Here is a 26,922-nt window from a genome sequence, read left to right on the forward strand (position 1 = left end):
TAGAACCTCCCAGTCATTTTTTTTTATAAAGACTGAAAATGTGTCTGTTTCAATGGAAACATGTGAAAGTGGGCCTGTGGAAAACATGACAGCCAAAGTAGTGTATTTGTATGAGTGGTTAAAAGTTAACTAGACTAAATGCATTATTTTATCTTAGTAGATTAAATAGTGCAGTGGGTAGTGTTGCCACCTCGCACGTCTAGGGTTCGAGTTCAGGTTAGAAGTTTGCATGTTCTCCGCGTGTGGCAGTGGGTTTCCTCTGGGTTCTCTGGTTTCCTCCCACCTTCCAAAAACATGCCAGTAGGCAGGTTGGCTACACTAAAGTGTGCACATAGTGCCCTGTGATGGACTGGCGACCCATCCAGAGTGTGGACCTGCCTCACAATCCAGTGTTCCCGATACTGAAGATGAGACTCATCACTCTGCAAATATTTTGGCAGTGGAGTGAACTGTTAATGCATGCTTGGTCATTGCTTCATGACCAAAAAAAAAAAAAAAAAAAAGCCTTGTTACACTGGTTTCCTAGGGGAAGTGGATGAACGCCTGAAGGGTTGTGGGCGTTTCAGATTTGCATATTCATAACATCTGGATTTCTTGATGAGAATAAAAGTGCAGACATGCTTCCATGTTTTTTTTGTTTTTTTTTCCTATTGTCTAATGCTATTTTGCAGACTTGCCACATCAAGTAGAATATCCGAATAGAAAAGTGGTTCTGAGCGACTTTGGGCGATACTGGGAAGTTTCTGTTTCTTGCAGTTTTGTTTTTGGCTATTCACAGAAAGAACAGCAGCCTAACAAACAGTCAGTTATGGAGGACAAATGCATACAGTAGTCGCGCGCGCGTGTGTGTGTGCGTGTGTGTGTGTGTGTGTGTGTTCTGCCTCCCACTACACACTGACCCGCGGGCTGAGCAGGACGTCAGAGGGAGACAGTATGCAGCCTGCCACAGCCTACAAGCGCGCGCAGGCTGCTGCATGTAAATAAAACGCCTTGATGTGTTTTTCTGCTCGCGGGCTGTGCTTGAGCTATGGGGCTTGGGTGATAATACTACCAACCCAGTAGACAAACGAGATATTCACATCTATATTGCTTACACTGAGTTTTCGATCAGCCGCTGAGGGAGTGTTTAGATGGTGTGAACTGCTTTGCAGAGGGCAGCGGAATCGGGCTAGAGCAGGGAGAGGAGCTGGAGCATCGGGAAGCTCTCCGCCGGCTTCCGGACATTCGGGGCGGCATCGAAGCTGCAGTCGCTGCTAACTGGAACGACGAGACATCGTCGACATTGGACCGTGATTCGCGTTATATCGCAAAAAGGTGGCGTTTCCTAACATGTCCAGAAAAGTCCAAAGAAGTGAGGTGTGTGCAGACTGCAGTGCGCCAGGTACGTTAATTTACGGTTCAAATGGCGCTTGGTTGAGATTGAACGCGGTGTAGCTGACACTAGCTGGCGGTACGAGCAGCAGCAGGAGGAGGAGAGCAGCAGGCCCGCGGCCCCTCTCACTGCAAACCGGAGAAAAAAACAACAAAAATAGCCTGGAGTCACTGACCATACGGCTTTTTTGTTGTTAAAATCAAGCGTTCTTGTTTTTTTAAAACCCCAGTTTGTTAGCTAAACTAGCTAACACGCTATGAACCTACAGGCTCTGATTTGGCCAGTGTATGTCGAGATTTTATGTAGCTAGTGCTTGTTGTTAGCAGTGAAGCTAGCCACGGAACATTAGCTAGCTATCCAGTGGTTTAGTTGTGTCCCTGTCAGTTAATTCACATAAATAGGTTTGAAAACCCTGTTTGAATAGATTTGACCTTACAGAAACGGAGTTTTGTTTTTCATATGAGATTCTCTAAAGATTTCTAATCTGAATACCAAGTTACAACCCAATTAGGTTGCTAACGTTAGCTAGCAAGGCGCTGTTGCGTATCTTTCTCTTTCTAGCGAGTTCGTTTAGTTCGTTAACATTCCCTAAAAGGTATTTTCACAAATTGTGGGTTGTTACTGTAGGATTCAGGAGTGTCACTGTTAGTTGATAATACATTGTGTTGTGTAGATAGTCGGTTAGCTAACCTTAACTAAAGCTAGCTAGCTAGATAACTAGCTAACGCTTAGCTGTCAAACTCGGTTAGCTTGCTAGCTCTGATTTGATATTTGCTCAGCCTCTCAGGTTTTGATATTTATTATTTATATTATTTGTTACAGAAGGCGTCCTGTGGTGCAAAGCTTTCCCTGTCCTAGATTTAGCTGTCTTACTTTGCTGTTTCTGTAACTTGCCTAGCCAGCCTGAACACAAGCTGTGTGTGAGAGTAACTTGTAGCTAGTTAAGTCAATGATTATTATTTTGATTAATTGTGATTGTAATTTATAATGAAGCCTGCAGGTTATTGTGGCCTTCTTTGCTTAGCACTTCCAAACAGCACTCATCCTTTTATTTCATACCTGACGATTTTTAACACCACAAACAGGCAACAACTTGTCATGGCTTAAACCAGTACTCTCCAAGTTCACAGTTAAGTTCATTAAGTTAAGTACATTTTAAGTTCATTTTATTCTTTAGAGACTTTATTGGTCCAGTGAGAGAGAGATTTGTGTTGTCACAACACCACAAGTACTGATACACAAGCACTGATTAAATACAACAAGATGCAGTAAAGAATTCAAATCTAATACAATTTACTTGGTGTTATATTCCCTTCAAGTTATTTCAGATAGATTAATATTACTCAGTTATCACTCAGGGCTGCATGATTTGATCATATTGAATAATAACAATATCATATAGTATAAAGTATGCTACACACTTTCCCAAAGTATCCAAAACATCACCTTCAGTATCGATCATCCTACTTTCCCCATCTGTTCTGTGTTACATTTTCTACTTATGTAGACATTAAATAAGACTTTTTTTTTTTTTTTTTTGTAGCACTACTCTTTTGCTGGCACTCTGTTAGCAAACCTAAATATTGATATAGTGTGGATTCACGCAATGTGATATAATATTTTTGCGGCATTGCCCATCCATACAGTACATAAATACTAGAAATATCAGAAATATTGAAGTCGCTTGCCATGATTGGCTCCCATGAACCTTTCATTACAGTGTGTCTGATGTAACATCCTATACCACAGAACTCTTGAATCTGATTGATCTGAAAGAACATTTTATTAAATTTTCTATATCAGCATGGCTCTGACAGAAGTTCAGACAGTAAGACAAATCACAGGTTTATATTAACACGCTGTTCTAATACGTTATCGTATCTGTAGTAACAGAGAATTCACAGTGGATGGGCTGCATAATCTTGGGCTAAAAAACAGATTAAAAGCAGTATTGCTATTTGACAAACAAAAACATCTAACTGTTGATATGGTAAAGCTTCCTGTAAGGAGACCTATAACATTTATGGAAGGAGTCTTGGTGTCAGCGTTATGTACGTTTTCTGCCAAGGGGGAGTCTTCAGGAAAGGGACTTTTAGCGTTCTGGTTTTTGTTTAACATGACAGGCTGTGATTTTCTTGTCTTATTAGCTTCAAGGAACAGAAAAAAGAGAGGCTGGCGAGGGAACGAAGGTTTGTAGCTGCTGTAACATAAGTGATAACAGGAATTAACTTGTCTCTTGGAAGTTCCTCAACATTAGGTGTAATGGTTAAAACAAATGGTTAAAACTCACAGCATGTTGTTTATTAATAAGTTAAAAATTGTATAAGAGGATAATTGTGGTATTAGAGGAATAAATGTGTGTTGTTTTAGGAAAATAATCAGCTTCGGAGTAATGATGCATCATACCACACCATTGTGGATTAATTTCATATAACACCATGCCCAGTCATGTTTTATTCCTTACTTATTTGCTGTTAGTTTGCCCAGTCATGTTTTATTCCTTACTTATTTGCTGTTAGTTTGTCCAAGTTATAATCATAAATAGGGGTCTTGCGGCCTTGGCTTTGCTTCTGCGTCTTCCATCTGCCCCATGGGGAAGGGGGGCCACTTTGGCAGCTGCTCTACACACAGCTGCTCTCTTTTCATGAGTGTTTGTGTTTCTGTGTGTCTTTCACTCCTTCCGTCTCTCGTCTCAGCTCTCCCCTGCACTATAACGTCTGCTGATTTATAGCCTTTGTGTTACTACCTGCAGTCCCCTGGCAGCGTGGTGCAGTTACCTGCCTTCAGTTGTCAGCACTGTATGCATTGTCCTGCTACACCTCCGTTGGTTGGAAGTGTGATGGTGGTGGGTAGGCTCTCGATCGACTCTGTTACTGCCTGCAGTGCTGCAGCTCTTCTTGGTGCAGCTGAGCAGGGTGTAATTGTCACGTGTGACATGCAGGAGGAATGTAGATAATAGTGTGTTGTGAAGTGGGGTTGAGTGCATCAGCTGGAGTGGATGGATGTTGTGCTGTGGTGCTGATATGGACGGATGGCTGTGGAGCGTCCTGTCACTTTGTTTTATGAGAATAATCCGAGAGGAATAATTGCAGGCGCATGTCCGTGAAAGGCTTGGTTACAGTATTGTGTGGGTGAGTATAACTATTTGCGTGAAACTGCAGCTAGAGTGTGGTTATGATGGAGGAGAACAGTAGAGTGTGTGTGTGTGTGAGAGAGAGAGACACAGTGCTGCATACTGTGACAAGGCTCCAGACTAATGCTTTCTTCAGAGCCATACTGAAACATTGTGTCAGCTATAATGAAGAAAAAATGCCTGTCCCGAATATTTAATTGCTTCTGTTTATATTATTTACATTACATTTGTTCACATCTTCTTGCCTTACATTCCTTTATGTGTTTTTTATGTGTTAATGTATAATTTTCAGCTCAGTTAACAGATATTTCTGTAAACGGCTAAATACACGCTTCTGAAAGCCTTGAACTATCATGTTTTTTTAGGACAGTAGGAAGATTGTAGAGGAGGATGTTACAGTTTACGGTATCATCTGAAGAACGCTGCTGATTGGCTGCCATTATTGTGATACTGATGCTGAATGACATACTGCAATACCCGTCTCCAAAACCATACTATGGAAGAAAAAATGAAACAAAAATAAACTGCCTTTATCTGACATTTCTCACTATGTAAAACAAACATGATTTTTGACTTCAGAATACGAAGACACACACACCAACAAATAATCAATGGTGAGGGCATTGAAGTTGTAAATGAATATAAATATCTAGGGACAATCATTGATGTAAAACTGACATGGGATGTAAATACAGCAGCCGTTTACAAGAAAGGGCTGCAACGATTGTATTTCATGTGTAAGCTTCGACAGTTCGGTGTGGATACGTATATGTTGGCTCTATTCTATCGTTCATTTGTGGAGAGTATTTTGACTTTCAGCTTTGTTGCTTGGTATTTCTCACTGTCTGTAGTAAATAAGAACCAACTAAATAAAATTGTTAATATGGCTAGTAAGATTGCAGGTAAACAACAGCATAGTACGATAAAACTATGTGAATTTTGAGCCGTGAGGAAAAGCCATGAAATTCTTCAGGATGCATCACATCCTCTTTATGGCGAACCTGAGTTGTTACCATCTGGTCGAAGGTACAGGGTACCATTATTACGGACTGCCCGTGCACAAAGATCTTTTATATCCTCCAGTATAGCTTTGTTAAATAAATTTTTGTGATATCACAGTTGTCATTTTACATCTATAGCAGTGATTCTGTTGTTGTGAAAGGGATGTTGTTTGATGCTGGTTGTATTTATTTGTAATGTGTTGTAACCTGTTGATGTTTCTTTGTATTTGTTAATTATTGTTGTTGATCACTGAGGAGTTGCCACAGATACAAAAAGAATTTCCGAAAGGACAATAAACTAAACTAAACTAACTAACTAACTAACAAATGCAAAGTGTATTAGACCATTCTGTATTTCTGGAACTTTGTGTTCCGCACCACATTTCTGTTTTGTACACCCGTGTGTTGTAAAGCTCATTAAGCTAAAAGTTCTTTGCACTTAACATGCATCTTCTGAATCAATATCTTAGTAGAGAAAATTCTTGTTTTTCTGTAATCTTCCATCATTGACCTGTGTGTGCCTCTTAGTGTCTACTGTGTTTCTTTTTTTTTTTTTTTTTTTTTTTTTATGGTTACGTCACCATGCACAGATGGATGCGACAAAAATAATATTAACCAATAATATAGAATATCAATATATTATTTCACCTCTTTTTTTTCCCCTCACACTCAGCTATTGTCAAACGAAAATGTTTCATCCTGGAGACACGTTGTGTTATGGAAGGAACATGAGGTCTGCGTTATGTTTTTGCTTCATATTGGTGTTAAAGTTCACATTTTAAAATTTAAAGCCTGCCACATTTTATTTGATGCTGCCAGAGTGCAAACGGTTTGTGCGTTTTTAGCCCTGAGCATAGGTAATACACTGACGGCATGGGAATCCGTGCAGAGTGTGACCTTTGAATCCTGATAGCGGACTGATATAGCGATCGATCAGCCACAGCTAAAAATTAGCCACCTCTTCTGTGGCAAAACTAAATCATTGATTAAAATGGACAGTCCCATGTCCCTTACTGTAAATTAACATTTAGTCACCTGTTAGATTTTATATTGTGCAGTAATTGAAGTGAAGCTGCTGCACACAACAGTATTGTTCTGAAAGCATCTCAGAACAGATTTAACATTTCCCTGTATGAGTCTGAAGCCTTGTGTGATTTAATCAATTACATTCTCACAGAGCTTCAGCTTCAAAAACAATCCAGTTTTTTACTGTTGCTGCAGTTACCTAGTATTTTAGTACTGTACATTACTAACATTAACCTTGTATTTTATAATTACAGATGTTAAAATATGAGTGACCATTTCTCTCCAGTCTTTTTGGGAGGAATGAATTTAATTCTGTGTAGCTAATTAAATTCCCACTATTGCATTATTGAAAATTTGCAGTGGAAACCAGGTGGATATAATGTTTAACAGTTGTAATTCCTTTCAGAATACCGTCATACTCCATGAGAGCACTTTCTATGAGTAAACGATTGGTCTAAATTATTTTTAGTGTTATTTCACAAAGACCTGTAGCAGTGTTTGTTACTGTGCATTTTACTGTTTACTGGAGTGTAGCCTCAACCATCATTGCACCTCTCTGACTTATTTACTCTTTCAGTGACCTACAGCCAGCCGCACCAAATGACCCTAAGTTTGGTTGAGAGTCAGGGTGTAATGTTTATCTTAAACTATGTATGAGTAGTTAGTTTAAAACTAACCACAGACGCTTAACTAGTAGTGCGTAAAGTGGGATGCTGACTAATTTTGCATTTGAATCTGCTGAATAGAGAATGAGAGAAATGTAACTTTACTCTTTAACATGTTTTTACCGTATAAGCTGTACCTTGTACCTTTTTACCGTGTAAGCTGTACTAGGTAGGTGTAATTTGTAAATTATAACTTCAATCCATGTCAGTGCAAACTCTAAAGTAGCAATTTACTTCATTCTGTAGTAATAACATGAGATCTTTAATTCTTTTGGTGCTTTTTCTTTCCCATTAAAACCACTGTAGCTGAAATTGAGTGATGGAATGTGCTTTCTCGTTGCGTTTGTCTGCCTTGTTAGATCCGGGTTGGAGCAGTATAAACAGAGGGGTGCTGATCTGTGATGAGTGCTGCTCTGTGCACCGGAGCCTCGGACGCCACATCTCCATCGTCAAGCATTTGCGCCACAGCGGCTGGCCACCTTCCTTACTCCAGGTACGCACAGACACCGACCCACCTGCAGCACTCGGAGCAAGGCGCTGTTAATGCAGTCAGGATATATCGTTTCCGTGTGTATATTTCAGATGGTGCAGACGCTGGCCAGTAATGGTGCTAACTCCATTTGGGAGCATTCACTACTGGACCCTGCGCAAGTTCAGAGTGGTCGCAGGAAACCTAACCCACAAGATAAAGTCCAGTAAGTCAAGACCAGCAGATGTTAACATCCCATGTTTCAGAAGGTTTCAGACGAATGGTTATAAGATAGCCCTTTCTGTGACTCATAGTACGGGGTCATTATTAGATGTTGTAGAATTTGTCATTTCCCCAGGCAAGTTAATGTCGTTTCAGGCTGACATTACTACACTGATCACACAAACCTTATATCGAATGTCATCTTGTAAGTTAAATCTCATACAAGCTCTATTACTCAGGCTGAAATAATTTGACATGTAAAGGCTTGATTTAATAAGTTTTTCAAGTAGAACACCACTTCTGTTTACTTCTTTGTATTTTAGCTAGGGTTAACTAAAATAGGTTAGCTAGCTACATTATTTTTCACTAAGATATTTTTCTTGCTTAGCTAGTGCTCATTGCAGTGTCAGTTGCTGCTGTGTGCTGAGTTTTATGTTGAGAATGTTTTATCGGGTTGTTCAAATTGTAGGAAGATGCTCCAGTACCTCCTCTTGACCTTTCTGCAGAGCACAGTTTGCAGTCTGCTTTTCTTTGATTGCCATCATTAATTGTGAAATAAGTTCAAATGGCTGTCATTTTGTGTCACGTGTTCTTTAGCGCTACTACATGCACCAGGCTTAGGTCACATAGTACCACCAGGTATTGGATGAAGGTCTTGGAGAATTTTTTACGGGTATGAGTAACTGAGCACAGTATCAGACTGATAACAATGCATCCCTAATTTTAGCAAATATTGTTTAAAAATGAAAACTCACTGACAAGAAAACAGAAATATGCCTTCCTCCTTATGCTTCCATTAGTCAGTCAAGATAATGTTACCTATTTAAGTGCAGGCATAATAAATGATGGATTATAATGAATGATGGTTTAGATGGATGATAGAATGGACAGTGGTAGGGATGGGGTCTTCTGTTCATTTTCTTAGAAGTACATAGTGAAATAATAGCTAATCTAATAGATGTTAGATAGAAAGAGAGAATTACTTTACTGATTGTCAAAGGTAAATGAAAACTTATTATTTTTCCGTTTGTTTTTTTTTTATTTATTAACCAGACATTGCCTGCATTATTGATGTACTGTATGTAGATGATGTGTCAGTCATATTATTGGCTTCTTCCTATAGCCCCACCAAGTCAGAGTTCATTCGCGCCAAGTATCAGATGCTAGCCTTTGTCCACAAACTGCCGTGCCGTGATGATGACGGGGTCACCAGCAAGGATCTCAGCAAGGTGAGGAAATGCTGAAAGGTCACCATAGCTTGATGAGAGGCAAAGCCTATCTCCCTTCTGCTCTCTACTCCCAAATGAGGAATTAACAGACAGTCGCTATAGGAGGCCCCTTAATGCTGTTAATGAGGATTTGCTTGAAAGTAATGCAAGCTGCTTCTGTCGAGTTGCTGTGATGAGAAGTTTCACAGGATCACTGTCTCTCTTTCTGTCTCTTGCTTATAGCAACTACATTCGAGTGTGCGGACAGGAAGTCTGGAGACATGTCTGCGGCTGCTGTCTCTTGGAGCTCAGGCCAACTTTTTTCATCCTGTAAGTCTTAATAATTGTAGCATGTGGGCTAATGAGATCTTAATGATGATCTAAAATGGAAGATGGGCGTTTAAATGAGATCACAAGCTGAATTCTCCACATGGCTTACAGTTGGCTTGGTTAAACTTGGCTGTATTGTGTGAAAGAAAAACACTGTAAACACTGAAATCTGTCAAACTTGCTTCTGAAGAGCCACAAGCTAAATATTATATATCAAAATTGAAGAATATATGTTGCAACAACAAATTCACTTATATATTTTTAGCAGTTTTATTTATTTTTTGATTACTTTTTTTAATTTACGAGAATTTTGCACATACGTCCTCACTTTTGTGCTTTTGGAATCTTTTGCGTCTGAGTTGTGATAGAATTTTTTGTGGGTGGAGATGGTGTTAGAAGAAGGCATACATGCTGGATGACTTTTCGTCATTTCGAGGGCTTTAACCTCTAAACTTTAACCTTGTGCACTCAGTGAACGAATGAGCGTGACCGAACATGGTGAAACGATCTGCGGCAAGTGTGTGCTACATATTTAATGGTCATACAGGTTTCTTAACCCAAACAAACTGGGCATCACTTTATGTAAAAAAAACAGCAGGTAGTGGCATCCAGCCAGCTTTATTTTCATAATCTTTGGGATGAAAGCTTGTGTTAGTAGTTGGTTCATGTTATCATTACTCCAGTGATGAGTCGTATCACTAATCTTCACAGTAATGATGAATATGAGGCACTTAGACTCACAAATGTGACCTGTCAAAGAAGAAACATTGTGTATGAGAAAATAGCAAAAATACGCAGTAAGGCTTGTAGTGTAAACTTAGGCAATAATGTGAAGGAAGTAATGTTTTTTTTTTTATTTAAATTATTACATTTTGGCAGTTACTATTTTTAGATAGTTGATGCTGGTGGATCTTGTAATGTTCTTCAGTATATTCTGAACTCTATACACATTCGTTATTCAGAAAAGCAGAGTTAGAAAGAAGGTTCTTTTATACTAAAGAGTCACTATGGTTAATAGGTATAATGGAGTATTGAACCCTTTTTATTTTTTAAACACTAGGATAAATGTAGGATGCCCCAGGGGTATTTTAGGCATTTAGTTGCTGCACTGTGAAAGTGCTTATTGTTCTTTCCACTGTTCATTGTTCTTCCTCCCCTGTTGATAAGGCACATTTCCATCAAAATGTAAACAATTTTCTGAAAGTACTCGAGATTATATAATGTGAGCCCAAAACCCACACAGTCGTGGACACATTAGAGGAAACAGGTGTATGGAAATTCTGCTACACTTGAGCTCAGTATCACTAGTGTACTAGTCCACTAATATCAGCTCAGTAGCCTGGGGTGCTGTAGCTGTAAGCTCATGTTCTCTCTCCCTTCCTCACACTGACTGCAGGAGAAAGGCACCACTCCTCTGCATGTGGCTGCTAAAGCGGGCCAGGTCCTGCAGGCTGAGCTGCTTGTGGTGTACGGAGCTGACCCCGGAGCACCGGACATCAACGGACGCACACCCATGGATTATGCCAGGTACACATGCACTTGATTAGAATCCACTGGACAGAGACACTCTAACCCAGTTTCTCCTCTTCTTGGCTGATTTTATTATTCTTGCTAGTAAATCATGCATATTCACTAGCTCTTGTCTCACACATACTTCTCGACCCTTATTGTGTGTGTTTGGTACACAGGCAAGCGGGCCAGGTGGAGTTAGCCGAGCGCTTGGTGGAATGTCAGTACGAGCTCACAGACAGGCTGGCTTTCTATCTGTGTGGCCGCCGTCCGGGTAAACACTCAGCTGTTCTCTTAAGAGTGGAGGATGACCTCATTCTGGACTAACTCTTACTTCAGGGTTCTTGCCCAGGTCTCGAAAAGGACAGACAGCCATTTCCAGACCTAAGAAAGTATATAAACAGTTTGGAAGACCCAAGATGCCAAAACTCAAAGTACCAAAATTTGTTGTCAGACATAGCCTTATTTTCTGCACCAGGGGTAGCACATTTTGTTTCATGGTTTCCCTTTTCATGAAACAGTTAATGGTCTTTAATGTTAGCAAGAACACTGAGCTTAGAAAGTCTACAAAGTTTTGGAATCAATCTGAAAAGAAATCTGGCAAAGGTTTGACTTTTTGTCGTGAGAAAGGGGCAAGAACCCTGTACGACAAATAAACAGCAATCAGAGATTTGATGACGAGCTGTAACATTTTATCTGCTTTATTTTTCAGATCACAAGAATGGACATTATATCATCCCTCAGATGGCAGACAGGTGTGGATAACTGTGTGTTTTTGTGACTAGATGTTACTTGAATATAATTCTGACTTATGTATCTGTATGAGTAGGATTGATTACACTTATGATGTTAATGCTTTGAATGCCATTGCATGATGTATTGTACTTGTGCCTTCTTCACTGTACTGCTGTCTCACATTAGACACATGACACCGAGCTGCTGTGCCAGCGATTGTATTTGAGTGTGGTGGCCAGCAGGTTGCGCCATGCTGTCAGTCAGTTTACATCAGTACACACTCCTGCTTTAAAGCTGACTGCTGTCTGATGTTTTATCGTTTCTGCTGCTCACAGCAAGATGTTTGACAGTCACACTTAACTGACCTGTACTGCAAGAATGTTTATATGGGGTCAATCCATCTCTCTGTCTCACTTCCTCTCTCTCTGTCTTTCTGTCTCTCTCTCACGCTCTCTCTCTCTGTCCCTGTCCCTGTGTCTGTGTATGTGTGTATATCTTGGTCTTTCTTTGGCTGTCTTTCTCACACATTCTCTGTTTTCTCCATCTTGCTGCTCTTTGTGGAGGCAGAGCGCGCCCTAAGTGCCCAACACAGAGGTATCTCACCTTCTTCTTATTCCCCTCTCCATAACCTCTCTCTTTTTCCCTTTCCTCTTCATATGTCATTTATTTGGATGCCAGTGTCTGGAGAGATGAAGCAGGCAAATAGAGCACCGGTCTGTCTTCAGTTGGGAATATAAACTTAAACATCTGTGACATTTCTAATCAATTAAGCCAGTTTTTCTGCTTCTCCACCGCTTGTGGTCTTGTATCTGTTGGCACCTCAATAGCCAATTCACTTAATAGACATGGAGTGTGATGTTTGAGGGAACTTCATCAAACCTGAGCTCCTGTTCTGCCTGTTTTGTTTTCTTTCTGACCCTGACACCTCTCCTACCCCAATGTCATGCTCCATCCATCCACCCTCACCTTTTTTCTCTCCCCCCCTCTCTCCTCATCTTTCTCTGTCTGTATGTTTCTGGTGTCCTTTTACTCCTGTGTCTGTGTCTTTGTGTCTGTGTAGCCTGGACCTATCTGAACTGGCCAAGGCCGCCAAGAAGAAGCTTCAAGCGGTGAGTATTCAGGTTGCAGGTGAGAGAGCTGGCCTCTCTTAGACCTTTTTCCACCGACAGGCTGCTGGTACTGGTTCTGGAGCCGGTGCCTGATCTAGAACCACTTTGCACTTCTCCCCCCACATAAATCAGTTTTCAGCTGGCACAATTGACCATGGTTAATGTCTGAAACTGTGAACTCGGGATACCAGGGTGTTTTGCCACCATCATTTAGTTGCCATGAACGCAACTTGGGTAACCCAAAGTAAGACCTGAACAGTGCAAGGGATTTGAAGGTTATTATGTAACAAACGATTTTCTGGCAACAAACTGAATGTGCTAGTGCCAGCAAAACTTCCTTTCGAGCAGCTCCACACTTAAAAATACATTGTTCAAAGCATCTGACTTTGGACAAGAGAATATGTTCTCAGTTAGATTTATAACTTTGTAAACTACTCTATGATTGTTGTTATTACGCCATGGTTTATTAAACTCTCACATGGTTACACAAAAGTTTGGCTCCAGCAACGGCACTGTGTCAGTGGAAAAGGGGTATTTGTCACGGCATGAGCCCATGTTGACCATTTAGCAAAAAGTGGTTGATGTCTGTTCAAGGCATTGGTGTGAAGTAGTGGTAGATTGGTAAATACATATTTAGTCAGTTCTTTAGTCTTTAAATGATTTGTTGGTTTGCAATGTTTCTCCCAAATGCTTCCTCTGTGTGCTCCCGTTGTCCGTGCACACTTCTCTCCAGTTTCTGCTTACCTTTGTGCTTCTGGGAGCCTCAGCACTTCACTCTGGTGTCCTCTGAAATTTAATGCCATGTATTGATATTTTGTTTGTGTCACACACAGCTAAATAACCGCTTGTTTGAGGAGCTGGCCATGGATGTGTATGATGAGGTGGACCGTAGAGAGAACGATGCGGGTATGACACTCCTCTTTTTTTCTTTCGTTTCTCCACTAATTTTTTTCCTCTCTCATCACTTGATGTTGTATAAACATTGACTATAGAAGGCGCTGGCCAAGCAGTCCAGCTGCAGGGAAGGGAGGGAGGCTGGAGGAGGAAGAGAGGGAGGAAGGGAGGAGAGAGAGAGAGAGAGAGAGAGAGAGAGAGAGAGAGAAAGCAAGAACAAGTGAGTCAGTGAAAGAGCGCCTCAGGACTACTCTCCTCCTCCTTCTCTCTTTCTTTCTGTCTCTTGCTCCCTCCTTCCTCCTCTGTGAGGCAGGAGTCGTGGCAGCTGGGGTTGCAGGCTGAGTCTCTGCAGGTAAGCAGCACTAGGTAGAAGGCAAGGGGCCACACACATACACAAGCAGGCAGCCTCTTTTATTTATTTATTTTTTAAATGAGATTTCTTTTAAACATGCCGCATCTGTGTAGGACTCTGTATGTGGGTGTGGGAGTGGGCGATAAAATGACCTTGCTTTTAATACTGTTCCACATCTTTCTTTCTGCTAATGCTCTGTTTTTCTGTCCTGCTCGCAGTGTGGCTAACGACTCAGAACCATAGTACGCTGGTTACCGAAAGGAGTGCTGTTCCCTTTTTGCCCGTCAACCCTGAATATTCGGCCACACGCAACCAGGTACTACGCACACACATAAGTTTGCTATCAGCCGGCCTGCTGTGAAGAGCCAATGAGAGAGAGGCCCACATGTGGGTGAACAAGCCTGGATCAGGTAGACTTTGAGGAGGAATCCAGCAGGAAAAAGAGAAGGGCAGAGCTGCCTTGATAGTTGTGCTGTATGGAGAGAGGACTAGTGCGGTACATAAAAGCCCAGGTCTAAAAATAGTTTGTGGTTTTACAATGACATAGGGCCTGTGCTAGCCACCGCACAGAAGGAAAGAAGGAGAGGGAAAGAGGGCAGTATGACTGGTAGCCTCCTTTACTCAACATTTCCACTCTTTAACTCTTTCACTTGCTCTTGTTATACCACTGCCTTGACTATAATAAACTACTGTGGATCTGCATGCAGCATGTTTTCCATTCGGTGATTAGCCAATCAGAGCACTTCCTGTTTGCCGTGTCCTGTGTTTATAAATCCTGTGGGATGATTTTCTCAAACACATGCAGTTGGTCAAACATTGTACATGCTGCCAAGTCAATGATATTAACAGCATTTTTAGCTTGTTTTTTTTTTTATTTTTTATTTTAAAAAATAAAGACTAAATTTAAGACTAAATTCTGTAAAGGAAGTGTAGCTGTGTTAAGCATTGCCACATTTACTGTATGTTTTACATTTTGAACGCAGCAGTCTCAACAAGTCAGTTTTTTCTCCACAGGGCCGACAGAAGTTGGCACGCTTTAATGCACGAGAGTTTGCTACACTAATTATCGACATTCTCAGCGACGCCAAGCGGCGGCAACAAGGCAAAGGCCTGACAAGTCCCGCTGGTGAGAGATCCTTCATTCCTTTCTCATAGCTTAAAGAAACACTCCTAAAAAGCTTTTCCAACCTAATCTCTATCTGGAACATATGTGTGATTATCACAGATTAAACATGTTTCCCTGTCCTGAGAACAGAACATAGAACCTGTTTTCTTCTTATAATAGATTAAAACAGTCAATATATATTTACGCCAAACCTATTTTTGTAAACATTTATAAAAATTTTATAAATTCTTCAGTCAAAGGTATTTGTAAATTAACCTCTGCATCTGTACAAGTTATTCTTTAAGATAGGGAGCTACCTTTTCAGAAGGTTATGCATTATAAGTGGATCTGTAGACATGCATGGGTACCACGAAATCTTCTGGAAAATGTAAATAGCCATAATTAGTTTTTACTGTATTGCTTTAGTGTTGGGGAAAACTCCATTAGCACAGTTTTGATAAGATATTCTTTCATATCTGTCTCAAAGATCTATATCTAAATCTGTATAAAAGGTTATAGATTTGAATTTTGCTTTATAAAGACACATTTTTAACATTTACTGCTGGTCATGCATTTGCTAGAGAGCCTGTTATGCTTTTTAGTAAACACTGTCAAGTACCACCTACTTTAATAGAAAGAGCCACTTGACTTGACTGACAGACTTGGCAGATGACCAACAACAGACCTTTTCATGTTGCCATAGGAATCATGTGAGATTATCTCAGTTGCTCCACTGTCTGCTTCAAACTAAACTCGTTAAGAAGTTTTAAAGATGCCTTTCTCTGACCTTTTTTCAGAGTATACCAGTGTGTGTGTGTGTGTGTGTGTGTGTGTGTGTGTGTGTGTGTGTGTGTGTGTGTGTGTATATATATATATATCACTCCTAAAAGCTCATTGTGTCGTGGTGTTTAACCCTGGAGACCAGCACAAAGAATTGCATATACACAAAAATGAGAATTTAATCATAATTCCAACCTTCAGGATTCAAACATTTATGGGAAGAAAAGTGCACAAAGGAAATCAGATTCTCCAAGTGCTATGGGTGGCATTTACTGACACCAGGCCCCAATGTTCTGGCCTGGTGTTCTGAGACTTCCATTGTAACTAAAGTTTGAATAAATAGGTTTTCTGTTCTTTTCTCAGTAATAGGGAAATGTGTTCAAATAATTGTCAGTGGTAATAACACATGTGCTACAGATGCAGAAGATAATGGGGTATTCTATTTACTGTACATACTACCTTAAAATAATAAAGTAGAGCTGGCAGCTTGAGGCTGAAATAATCTTGCCAGCTCTGTCTCTGTGTACTTGTGTGTGTCTTTGTGTTTTAACACCACTGAGTGTTTCAGAGCCTCTAGACGTGAGCCAGGCAGATGATGACCAGCACGACTATGATAGCGTAGCTTCGGATGAGGACACAGACAGTGAAATAACTGCACAGAACAACACCAACGCTCAGCGCAACAACCGTGCTAAGGTCAGCTCTTCACCATGCACATAAATCTGCTGGAATAAAAATGGTTCGGTCTGAGGCTCATCAGAAAAGGATGAATAAGAAAAGATCTTCTTTGTTTGAGTTTTTGAGCTTTATATCTAGCAGTGGGTGATGTAGCAAAAATATCATTTCACTTAAAGACATCACTGTATTAAATATTTTGCTGAGGTTTTGCTATCAAAGCTCCAACAAGGGTTACTAAAGGTATAGAGATTTTTTGTCCAGCATTAATAAAAATGTTTGGGTTTGTTCTAACCGAACGTTCTAGTTCTTTCCTACTTAAAAATTCAGCTAATCAGTTTGTTTGTGTGGGCAGTAGTTGGTTGGTGTGGCTTGCGTTTCATAGCTCTTGTGGAGCAGGCAGTTGCAGCACTTTAGTGATGGTCCCTAATGTTTCAGCAATACAGATACTGAGTATATTCTGAGAAGAAGTTCTGCTAACTCTGAATCAGTTGGTTCTTCTTTTGATGTCACATTCAAAACATGTAGTCTTAGAATAGTTTGTCTTGCTCTTTGTACACTACTGACCAGAAATAGCCGGATGTCTGAATATGTATCTGAATTTACCGCAGTAGAAGAGACACATGCAGTGCCACCACCTTAACTAAACCTCTATGTAGCCAAACACAACTCACTCCACTATAGATTGTTAACAGACAGCAATGTAGCCCATGGAACAAAAGCCATGACAATGCTAGTCCAAATGAAATCCTTAAAATATACTACACAGGTAGGCCCTTAGATTTCAGAAGTAATGTCATTAGGATTTATTTGTAAAAAAGTCCACCTAAGTAAAATCCTTTTTTGCGCTCCATATCCATATGCACAGTCATATTGTCTGGTATCTGACATTATGACAGTTAGCTAGCTAATATCAGAAGCTCACATGGATTGCACCTGCGTTCTCTCCCATTGTCAAAACTTTAACCAGAAAACAAGCCAAATATGACTGATTGAGACAACTAAGCAAGTCTAAGCACCGATTTCAACAAAGTATTGAAATTGGACAAGTCAGCAGCAATATTTCTTTGAAAATATTCAGATTGCTAGACTGAAATCCTAAATATTTATTCAAAGCTTTTGATTAATTTGAGGATCTCCTCGGGCCCCAGCCTACGACTAACGTTAACCTGTGCGTAAGTCTGGCCATGAGTGAAACAATTAGTAGTTTTTATTGTCGAGTTATATATTTACAGCAAGGAACAAAGGAATCCTAATGATGATACTTGAAATTGAGTCATTTTATTGTGCCATGATATCATATTGTCAAATTTCCCAGCTCTAATATTAGATTTAGCTACTGTGGTCTATAGAGCAGCAGCATGTTGAGTCACAGCTTGCAGCCTGTCCCAGCATGCATTGCAGGAGAATCTGCAGCCCTACCTCATACTTCTAGAATGATGAAAAGGCCGAATAAGTAATGATGACAGTGAGCTATTGTTCTGCAGCTGGAAAGAGGAAGCTGTGTCTGAACACGCTCCCTCCCCACACAGGAAGTGGCCTGGCTGAGACTGAGAGAATGCTTCTTATCCCGCTTAGTCCTGGGGATTTGCTAGGACAGTTTTTTTTTTTGTGTGTGTGTATGTCTTGTACAGTTTCTTCGTGGAAAAAAGACCCAGGGTGAGAGAATATCTTCACCTTCTGAACCACTGTATGGCTGGTGTGAAGGCACATGTTTATTATGGACACTTATTTAAAGATGCTACATATAGGTTTTTGGAATTTTGTACTCTCTGGTACAAAAATGCTGTTGCAAACTACTTGGGAAGAACATTCATAACGTGCTAAGTAATGTCATGGCTGCGAGTGCCAAGTCAGTACATAATAAGTCAGTACATCCTCAGAGAGAATTCAGGGCTGCATCCCAAACCACACAATGTGCACCAAGAAGTATGCCTAAATAGTAATGACCCTGTGGTGTAATTGAAACTGTTTTGTGCAGTTTGTGACATGGCCCAAGTATTCGTGACTGTTGCATTTTCCTCAATATTACAGAAGCAGTATTAGAATAAAAACTTCATTGTGCACATCAATGTGACACAATTACTGGTTAGCAAGTGTAAGAGTAAAACCTCTGGCTTGCTCCTTTATAATCTCACAGCACACTGTTTTATACAGTGTAGAGAATAAATCTTCAGCTGCTCAGGAACATCAAACTATAGAGTATTTTTACCCTTGACTAATTAATGAATTCCTTTATTATTTGTAACACAAAATCTTATGCATTGTAGCTTTCAAGTGCATAAAAGTGATGTGGAAGAGCAGCATGTCATCCAAGTCCTTTTTAAAATGTTGTAAAGCAGTAGGAATGCCCATGTGCAGTTTATGTGCAGCAGTATTGCACCAAATAATATTTTAAGGCAAATACATCAGTAGTTTATTCTTCAACCTGATTACAAACTGTATATGTAAATGTCTACTGGTTAAGAGATTTCCACCAGTGCCTCATTTAAACCCGTAAACCTCTGACCACTAACAGGCAAGATCATTTTGAGTAGCAAATATTTGGAAACCGCCACCACTTGGCTACTTTGTTAGATGCTTTTAAGTAGCATGCAAGCATTTTGTTACTACTGCAATTGATTAATACTGGTCTAAATCTGAGGAAACCTGTGAATTTTCTGAAATTGGGGTAATATTTGGGAGAACCAAACCAAAAGTTGGTATATTATCTAATGTCAACACTTTGTTTTCTTTCTCACTGATTGAATGGAGATATTTGTTTCAGAGCATGGACTCTTCTGATTTGTCGGATGGGCCCATCACGCTGCAGGAATATCTGGAGGTGAAGAAGGCCCTGGCCTCTTCTGAGGCCAAAGTCCAGCAGCTCATGAAAGTCAACAACAACTTGAGCGAGGAGCTGAGGAGACTTCAGAAAGAGGTATAAGCATGTAAAAAACAGACCAATAGGATCAGGGACAGATTACTGAACGCTTACAGCCCATCCTAACCAGGCCGCTTCATAAAGGTCATAATTCAGTGTCTAATTTGAGTGTAAACTGTTTAGTTGCCAGCTGAGTGGATGTTCAGATTTGAAGACTACAGGCCGTAATGCTCAAATTAGGCGTATTATTCCTTTACCTGAACGGATTTATGTTTAGTCTGATGTGGTTGTTTGCTGTAATGGCTGTGTAGATAAGTAAGAATGATGACCTGGATAGTTTATGTGAAACGATTCAGGTATAGAAGACAAACTAATCAGATATTTATTGTTTGATGTCTGCTATTGCCTGTTTGTTCTTTGAGCCCCTCGATAATTCGTAGATGGCAGGTATTTCTCTCGCTCTCACACACATACACAAACATTATGTGATATTGCAGACCTGCCCAACAAGTCTGTGCACACACCCATCCATATGTAACTGCAGTATGTGTTAAACCCACCCTGAGAATGACTCCTATCCACTCTCATACACTCTAATGCCTCCATACCCCCCATTATGATGTTTTCTCAGCACGCTGAAGCCCTTTCTTGTACCTCTCTCAAGCCCTTGTGTTGGAACGACTCTTCGTCTTTTATGTGTTTTATGTTTGTGTGTGTGCGATTCTGGCTGACCCCCCACCCCTTCGTCCCTGTAGATTTCGCGGATGCAGACGGAGAACGTAGCTCTAAGGGGGGCTCAGGCTGGGCCTGCGGGGGCTCTGGGGGGTGGCAACCCGGCCCTTTGGCCCACCGGGGTAAGAGGAGGGGCAGGAGGAGTGGGCAGTGGTGACTCAAGCTTGGCTCCACCCTCCTCAGCTCCCCTGCGAAGGGACAGGCAGGCCTTCTCGATGTATGAGCCCGGAGTGGCCGCCCCCAAAGCCCTCGGCCCAGCACTGGACTCCCTGAGCGGCCACCTGCAGCCCCTCAGCTCCAGCGTAAGTGTGAGTGGCTCGCCTGATCCCTGAACTCTGCCCTTTTTGACCTCTGTGTTAACTGTCAGCCTTCCTATCTCTTTTTGTCTGGGTAGCCTGCTGCTTTTGCCTGGGCAGCCAATGCTTACACCTGTGTTTGTGTGTTTATGACTGATTAACACTGCACACAGCTCTTTATTGCCACCTCATGGTCACACATCAGCACAATCTGCACTTCCTTCATTGGAAATTACTCCAGATGATCTGTGTCACTGAAAAAAAGCTGTACGTTCATGGTCAGGAGCATGAACTGCTTTTTTTTGAGAATAGAGGCAATGTGGTGTATCCATTTTTTAGGGATTGACGATGATATCTCTGCCATAAGAAGCTATGGCTAATATGCCAAGAGAGGCTGTCTCAAGATGAGCTTGTCTTGTGCTTAGCTGCTGATTGAGCTAGCTGGGAATGTAGACTGTAATTGGTTCATGGAATGTATGGGTGCTTGATTGTCTGACCAGTGGACTGAATTGGTGTGAATGTGTCTCTTTTTCTTTTCTTTGCACTGTTTCCTTTTAATGACCAGGTCGTCACTACAGGATGCAAATTGCGAGTTGGCATCAACATTTAAAATAAGTACTTACCACTGTGGCTGTGCAGTCACAAAGCTTCGATTGTTTGCCTCAGTTAATATCAGTGTTCTAGGATTATTAAAGCTTCCAAAATACAGAAAATATGTTGAGGCATCAATTTCTAATGTGGCAAAACACAATCTTATATGAAATGAAGATTTTAAGGGATGAGTCATAGCATGACAGTACTGTTAGGAGAAATACTATAAATCAGATAAACATGCTACCTGCTGGTAGATGCTTACTCGTGAGTTGTGTCTTGTTCTCATTCGGTGGAGGAAGTATTATTGTGGACCAATGATTTTTACGCTTTCAGATGGGTTGAACGTCATCTATCAATTTTTTTAGGGTGTGGGTTTTTTGTTTCTAATGCATTTTTTTGTCATTTTATGTTTTTTATATATATATATATATATATATATTAAATGTTGTACTGTTCTTGATTGACTTCTTAAATAGACTTCTGCTCCAACTCTTTTCCCATGTTCTGAACACTCACAGGTCTTCCAGTTTAATGTTTCTTGATTCTGTCTGCTTGATTCCGTCAGTATCGTTCTTCTGATTTTAACATTAACTACATCTTATCCTTGTCTCTGCTTCCTTCACTGCTATAAACTGAAACTGGCAGTGCATTTAAATCACTGTAGAGCTTGACTCTGCAGAGGTCTTCCTTCAGTTTTTTTCACCTGTCTCTCCAGCTTTCCCTAGCTTTGTCATTAAAGCTTGTGTTGCTTGTTCCCATTTTCAGGTGCGAAAAGGGGCTTCTGCAGGCCCCACCCCTTATGGAGGACCACACATGTCAGCCTCCATGGAGATGGGGCGCTATATGGTAAGTGAAAAAGGGGTGGTAGTGAATTCAACCAGTCAGTTCAGTGTATGGTTTTGAATGACTTACATTGGTCTGAATGGATTAAATTTGAAAGTAAGCTAATGTCCAGCTGATGTTCTGTTGTGTCTACTTTAGCCCCCTAAATTAGAGAAACATGGTAGTGGCACTGACAGTGACTATGACAACACTCTAACATATGACACCTCTGTTGGGTGAGTGGAGCCTGTTTCAGATTTTTGCTAATTTTTAAAGCTTTTAATGTAGGTTGTTTTACAAGCTTTCTAACTATCAGCAAGGTTAAGTGGCAAGTGGCATTTAATGTGTGTGTGTGTGTGTGTGTGGGTGTGTGTGGGCACAGCGTGGGCCGCAGCAGTGAGGAGGAGAGCCGAGCGGAGGTGGAGGATAGTGGAGATGCGGGAGAGCCAGATCCCACGCTGCCCTGCACAGAGGATGTCATCCTGAAGACTGAGCAGGTCACCAAGAACATCCAGGAACTGCTGAGAGCAGCACAGGAGTTTAAACATGACAGGTTCGAGCGTCACCCCAACATACATTCCCACAGTCATATAAAAACAAAACAACAACAACAGAAAGGGAACATGCAAATAGTTGGGGGAAGTGGGGATTTGACATGGCTATATAACATGTTTTGTTGTTCTCTTTTGGCTATATAACTGTTTTGTTTGCAAAACGTTTTACAGCCAGGGATCACTTTAAGTATGAAAAAAATTAATGGACCCTTTCAGAATTAGTGCACATAATTTTCTAAGTTAAATCCAACTATTACACAATTTAGCACATTAGATGGGTCATGTTCCTCATATTTATTTATTGAAGTCATGAGAGCTTTTTTATTCCTGAACGTTTCACAAACAGAAAAAAAACAGCTACACTATGAAATGATTTGAAATATTTTGTAATATAATAACAATTTTCCAAGTTTTACTGAAATTGCAATTAGGTTCAACTTGGCATTTTAAACCTTAGTTTTAAGCTTGATTATGAGATAAGATAGATAAGTGACTTATATAAGAAACACATTAGTGTGACAAGCATCATGTTAAACCCATTTAGAAAATGTTAAATGCCTGATTCCCCAGAAATATCGTCCCATGCCTTAAATGGTATCTCAATTTTTTTTAACCTGCTATACATTTTATCGTGTAAACTATTATTTCAGCTTTTTATTGTCTTTTTTGCTTGTTTCTCTGATGTTGTGGCTTCTATCTTCTCCTTTTTGACTGGGCACCATTCTAAATAAGCTATTGCCCTACATTTATTACCTGTGTTTTAAATAAATGAAAAGGTGTGAATATTGTGAGTAACAGCCTGTGAATCTGGTTTTAGTTTTGTGCCATGCTCGGAGAAGATCCACTCAGCTGTGACAGAGATGGCCTCTCTCTTTCCTAAGGTCAGCGAATGTCCCCTTTCTAACTTTAGCTCATTCTGTTAAACAAGCCTGAGTTTCTGACCTCAGTGTTTATGCTGTGTGTCCTCAGAGACCAGCTCTGGACGCGGTACGCGCCTCCCTCAAGCTGCTGGCCTCTAGCGCCTCGCGTCTGCAGGTGGAGTGTCGCAAAGCTGCGCCCTCGGAGCCTTCGGCCAGCGCTGTCGATTACCAGCTCCTCACACAGCAGGTCATCCAGTGTGCCTACGACATAGCCAAGGCCGCTAAGCAGCTCGTCACCATCACCACTCGCGAGAAGAAGCAGTGACCCGGCTCTGGGCTTGATGGGTGACGGGAACACACTACAGAAAACAGGACACACTGCTGGTGGAGGAAGGAACTGCAAACAAACAGTGGGTTGTTGAAGATGAGAAAGAAATGAATGATGGAAAAAGAAGAACATGAATGGGTTGAATGTTGAATGTAGGGGATGGTGACAGTTATTTCATGAATGATGATAAAAATAAGAATCACATGTGGGGGGGGGGAAGAAATGAAAGAAAAAGAATGGATGTAACAGGAAGCAGGTTGCACCACCTACGCAGAGAGGGGGAAGCTTATGGGAGACCCTTATCGGAGCGGCTCAAATCATCTCACTACTTCTCTTAATCTTCTGTTAACGGGATCCCTCTGTACATGCACCTTTCATTCATCTCTCTCTCTCTCCCTCTCCCCCTTTCTCTCTCTCACACACACACACAAACACACACACACAGTTATATGCTGATGACTCATATGCACATTTAACACACACACACACACACACGCACACACACACACACACACACACACACACAAAAGGTCTGCTCTTTCTCATAATTTTTATTTTCTTTAATGTTTGTTGATTCATGTCTACTTTTATATGCCACTCCATTGGCCTTTACCTCTTGGAACAGAGATGTAGACTTAAAAACACTTACACTGGAATTATTGTAATGCTTATGACTATGTTTTTTTTTATTATTGTTATTAATGTTATGATTATCATTGTCATTGATGTTTTTTTCTGAATTTTGTTAAATATGTATTGTTATTATTTTTTGTTATTTCTTTGTATATCACTTACAAAGGGGGAGCTTTGAAAATGGAGCACTCAGCGTGTACTCAGTATTGGGGTTCCTCATGAGCTTACAGAACACACCTGTACTCCAATAAGACATGTTTGTGTAGAAACCTAGAAGTCTGCATTCACCATAACCAAAGGAAATAGCGATGGTAATGAGGACACTGTAGCAATGATTTTACAGCCATTAAGGCTGACTTAGTCGCATTTATCAGTGTCTGAAAATAAGGTCAGCTCTCATTCTTGGAGATAGATCCATTTCTTCATTCATCTCACCATTCACAGTCCCTCCATTGTACGATCATTTCATAGAAGCTGCAGATTGGTTGGCTCATTCGTTACATTGCCTGTGTTTAGGAACATGGAGGTCCACTCTGGTAGGATGGTTCCTCCCCAGTTCTTCCACTGTACTTTCTCTGAGAGTATCAATTTGGCTTCTTTACTAGTGTAGTGAGTTAGAGAATTTTGATGTGAACTAATTTTTTGGACCAGATTTTTTTTCTTCTATGAAAATATCAGATTGAGTATACTTCATGTTTATATTATTTTCTTGATTGAAAAGCATGTGTACTGTCAATGTAACAATGTTATATAAGCTATACGGATGTAAGCGCTGATGGTGGAAGGGCACCATCAGTGTTCACTATCCGGGCACTTCAGCAGGTTGCAGTAATGGGAAAAAAAATGACAGCTGTGCTGTATAAAGCTCTCCCCTATTGATTCTGGAGCCATAAAGCCAGTGTGTAGGAGACTGTAGGTAGCAGTCAGGGCCCCCAACCTACTGCTGAATACTAGCTATAGAGCTCTGGGGCTCATAGTACAACCAAGTTATTTTAACTGATGAATACTCCTCGATATTGTGGGGTTAGTAAACTGGAGCTTTCAAAATATGTATACCAGGCACTATTAATGTTTAAAATTCTCAGGCTTCTTTTAGACAGCTTGTCACATTACGTTTGGTGTTCATTCAACCAGAACTTTTCAGTTCTTCTTTGGACCACAACCACATTTCAGCAGATGATTGCATATTGATGGTATCTCTGACCAGACAGCTAGTAAAACAATTCGTCTTATCTTACTGTCTAGGCACAGTCTGTGTCACATCATGCCATCAATACTCCTTCAGTGTTATATTTTTGTTTTTGTGTTTCTTTTGCCATTACATAAGCCTTAATTTTACTTCTCTCACTTTGTCCAATTTGCCCTGATGTTTTCAACCATTTCATGCACTTGCCTTATTTCTTTTTCATTTTGGGAATGGGATATTGTTTTCCTTAAAAAAAAAAAAAATCAAACAACTGTTTGAGAGAATTTACCATTTACTTTGCACATCTGTTATTTTTTAATAGCTACGTGGCATCTCTTCCAGACTCTTTGTTCCCTCTGGGTAGTGCGCATGGAACCGAATCATTGAGTATGTGTTACACATATTGCTAATTTTGCCTTTTTCACAAGGCTATTTTACTGTGGCCCTTGGGAGATGTTTTACCCAGTTTATTGTGATCATAGATAGTTAAGAGGTTAGCACCTGAAAAGATGGAGTGTGTGTGTTGGGAAATGGGAGCCTTAGCACACACAGACTTCATGATCTATCCAGCACAATGTTGGGCTCCTTTAGTGTGAGTTCTGTAAGTTTAATGTCTGCCTTGTCCCATGCAGCCTCATGCCATAATACAATCAATGCACACAAGAACAAAGCCTGCGTGCACACACACAAACATCCACATCCTACTTCTGCATAATCTCTTCTTCAAGTCAGTCAAACACACTGCACTGTACTCATCATAACTGTTATGAGATGGCTGATGGGAGAATTTCTTTTAGCAGAGTTAATTGTACAAAATAAAGAAATTAAACTAAGCAAAAAACAATTAAATCATAATAGAAACTCATAAGCTGTACATTTGTAATAAAGAGAAAAATGGTAATTGTCCTACAAGAATGCTTATTTGTATATATTTTACTTATCAAATGTTTTGTTTTCTCCTCTCTCTTCCTTACGTAATTCAGGAACTGGAATTCATCTGGAAGTTTATGTGCATTTTGTTCACTGAGATAAAGAACCATTGGTTCTCGAAGTGGGGTCCAGGGGTCCTTGAAGCATAGTCAGGGGGTCCGTGACTTACGAATAATGTCAAATTGGCAATAATGTATTCGGTTGTATTTTGTTGGAAAGTTTAGGAATAAAGAAGCTGTATGGCTCCAATAAATAGCCGGAATGTTATGAGCCTAATATTGAAATGGTTGGATTAGTTCATAAAATAAATCTGTGCTGTAGGGACTGTGAATTGTATTTTACAGTTAAAGGGGTCCCTGGTAAAAAGTTTGAGAATCCCTGATATAAACCGTGACTATATATTTTACTTTTACTTGATATTTTATTTTATAAACCTTTTAGTGTTGTATACAATGGCCTGTAGAAGCTTTAATGGTTCCTAGAAAGGTGTTTACTCTTATGCTGTATGTATAATATATGATTTCATCCAGGATGGTGGG

General features: G+C 40.4%; 1 protein-coding gene across 5 annotated transcripts; it reads left to right on the plus strand.

Moving 5' to 3' along the window:
- The first annotated feature begins 894 nt into the window (after positions 1-894).
- On the plus strand, positions 895-26,354 carry git1 (G protein-coupled receptor kinase interacting ArfGAP 1). 5 transcript variants are annotated; one of them, XM_026924242.3, is made up of 21 exons: positions 895-1,381; positions 7,557-7,690; positions 7,780-7,892; positions 9,012-9,117; positions 9,340-9,426; positions 10,823-10,953; positions 11,115-11,209; positions 11,648-11,690; positions 12,238-12,264; positions 12,731-12,779; positions 13,613-13,685; positions 14,244-14,341; positions 15,040-15,151; positions 16,479-16,606; positions 19,353-19,505; positions 20,204-20,488; positions 21,836-21,916; positions 22,052-22,128; positions 22,275-22,445; positions 23,264-23,327; positions 23,416-26,354. In XM_026924242.3, exons 1-21 carry the CDS (start codon positions 1,330-1,332, stop codon positions 23,629-23,631), a joined length of 2,295 nt encoding a protein of 764 aa, XP_026780043.1. In that variant the 5' UTR covers positions 895-1,329; the 3' UTR covers positions 23,632-26,354. The 5 variants fall into 5 exon arrangements, with proteins under 5 accessions (XP_026780043.1, XP_026780044.1, XP_026780047.1 ...); XM_026924243.3 differs by having other exon boundaries at positions 20,204-20,482; XM_053239616.1 differs by lacking the exon at positions 895-1,381 and adding an exon at positions 2,533-4,503.
- The last annotated feature ends 568 nt before the right edge of the window (positions 26,355-26,922 follow it).

Source organism: Pangasianodon hypophthalmus, chromosome 14 (genome assembly GCF_027358585.1).
Source record: "Pangasianodon hypophthalmus isolate fPanHyp1 chromosome 14, fPanHyp1.pri, whole genome shotgun sequence".
Classification (NCBI taxonomy): domain Eukaryota; kingdom Metazoa; phylum Chordata; class Actinopteri; order Siluriformes; family Pangasiidae; genus Pangasianodon; species Pangasianodon hypophthalmus.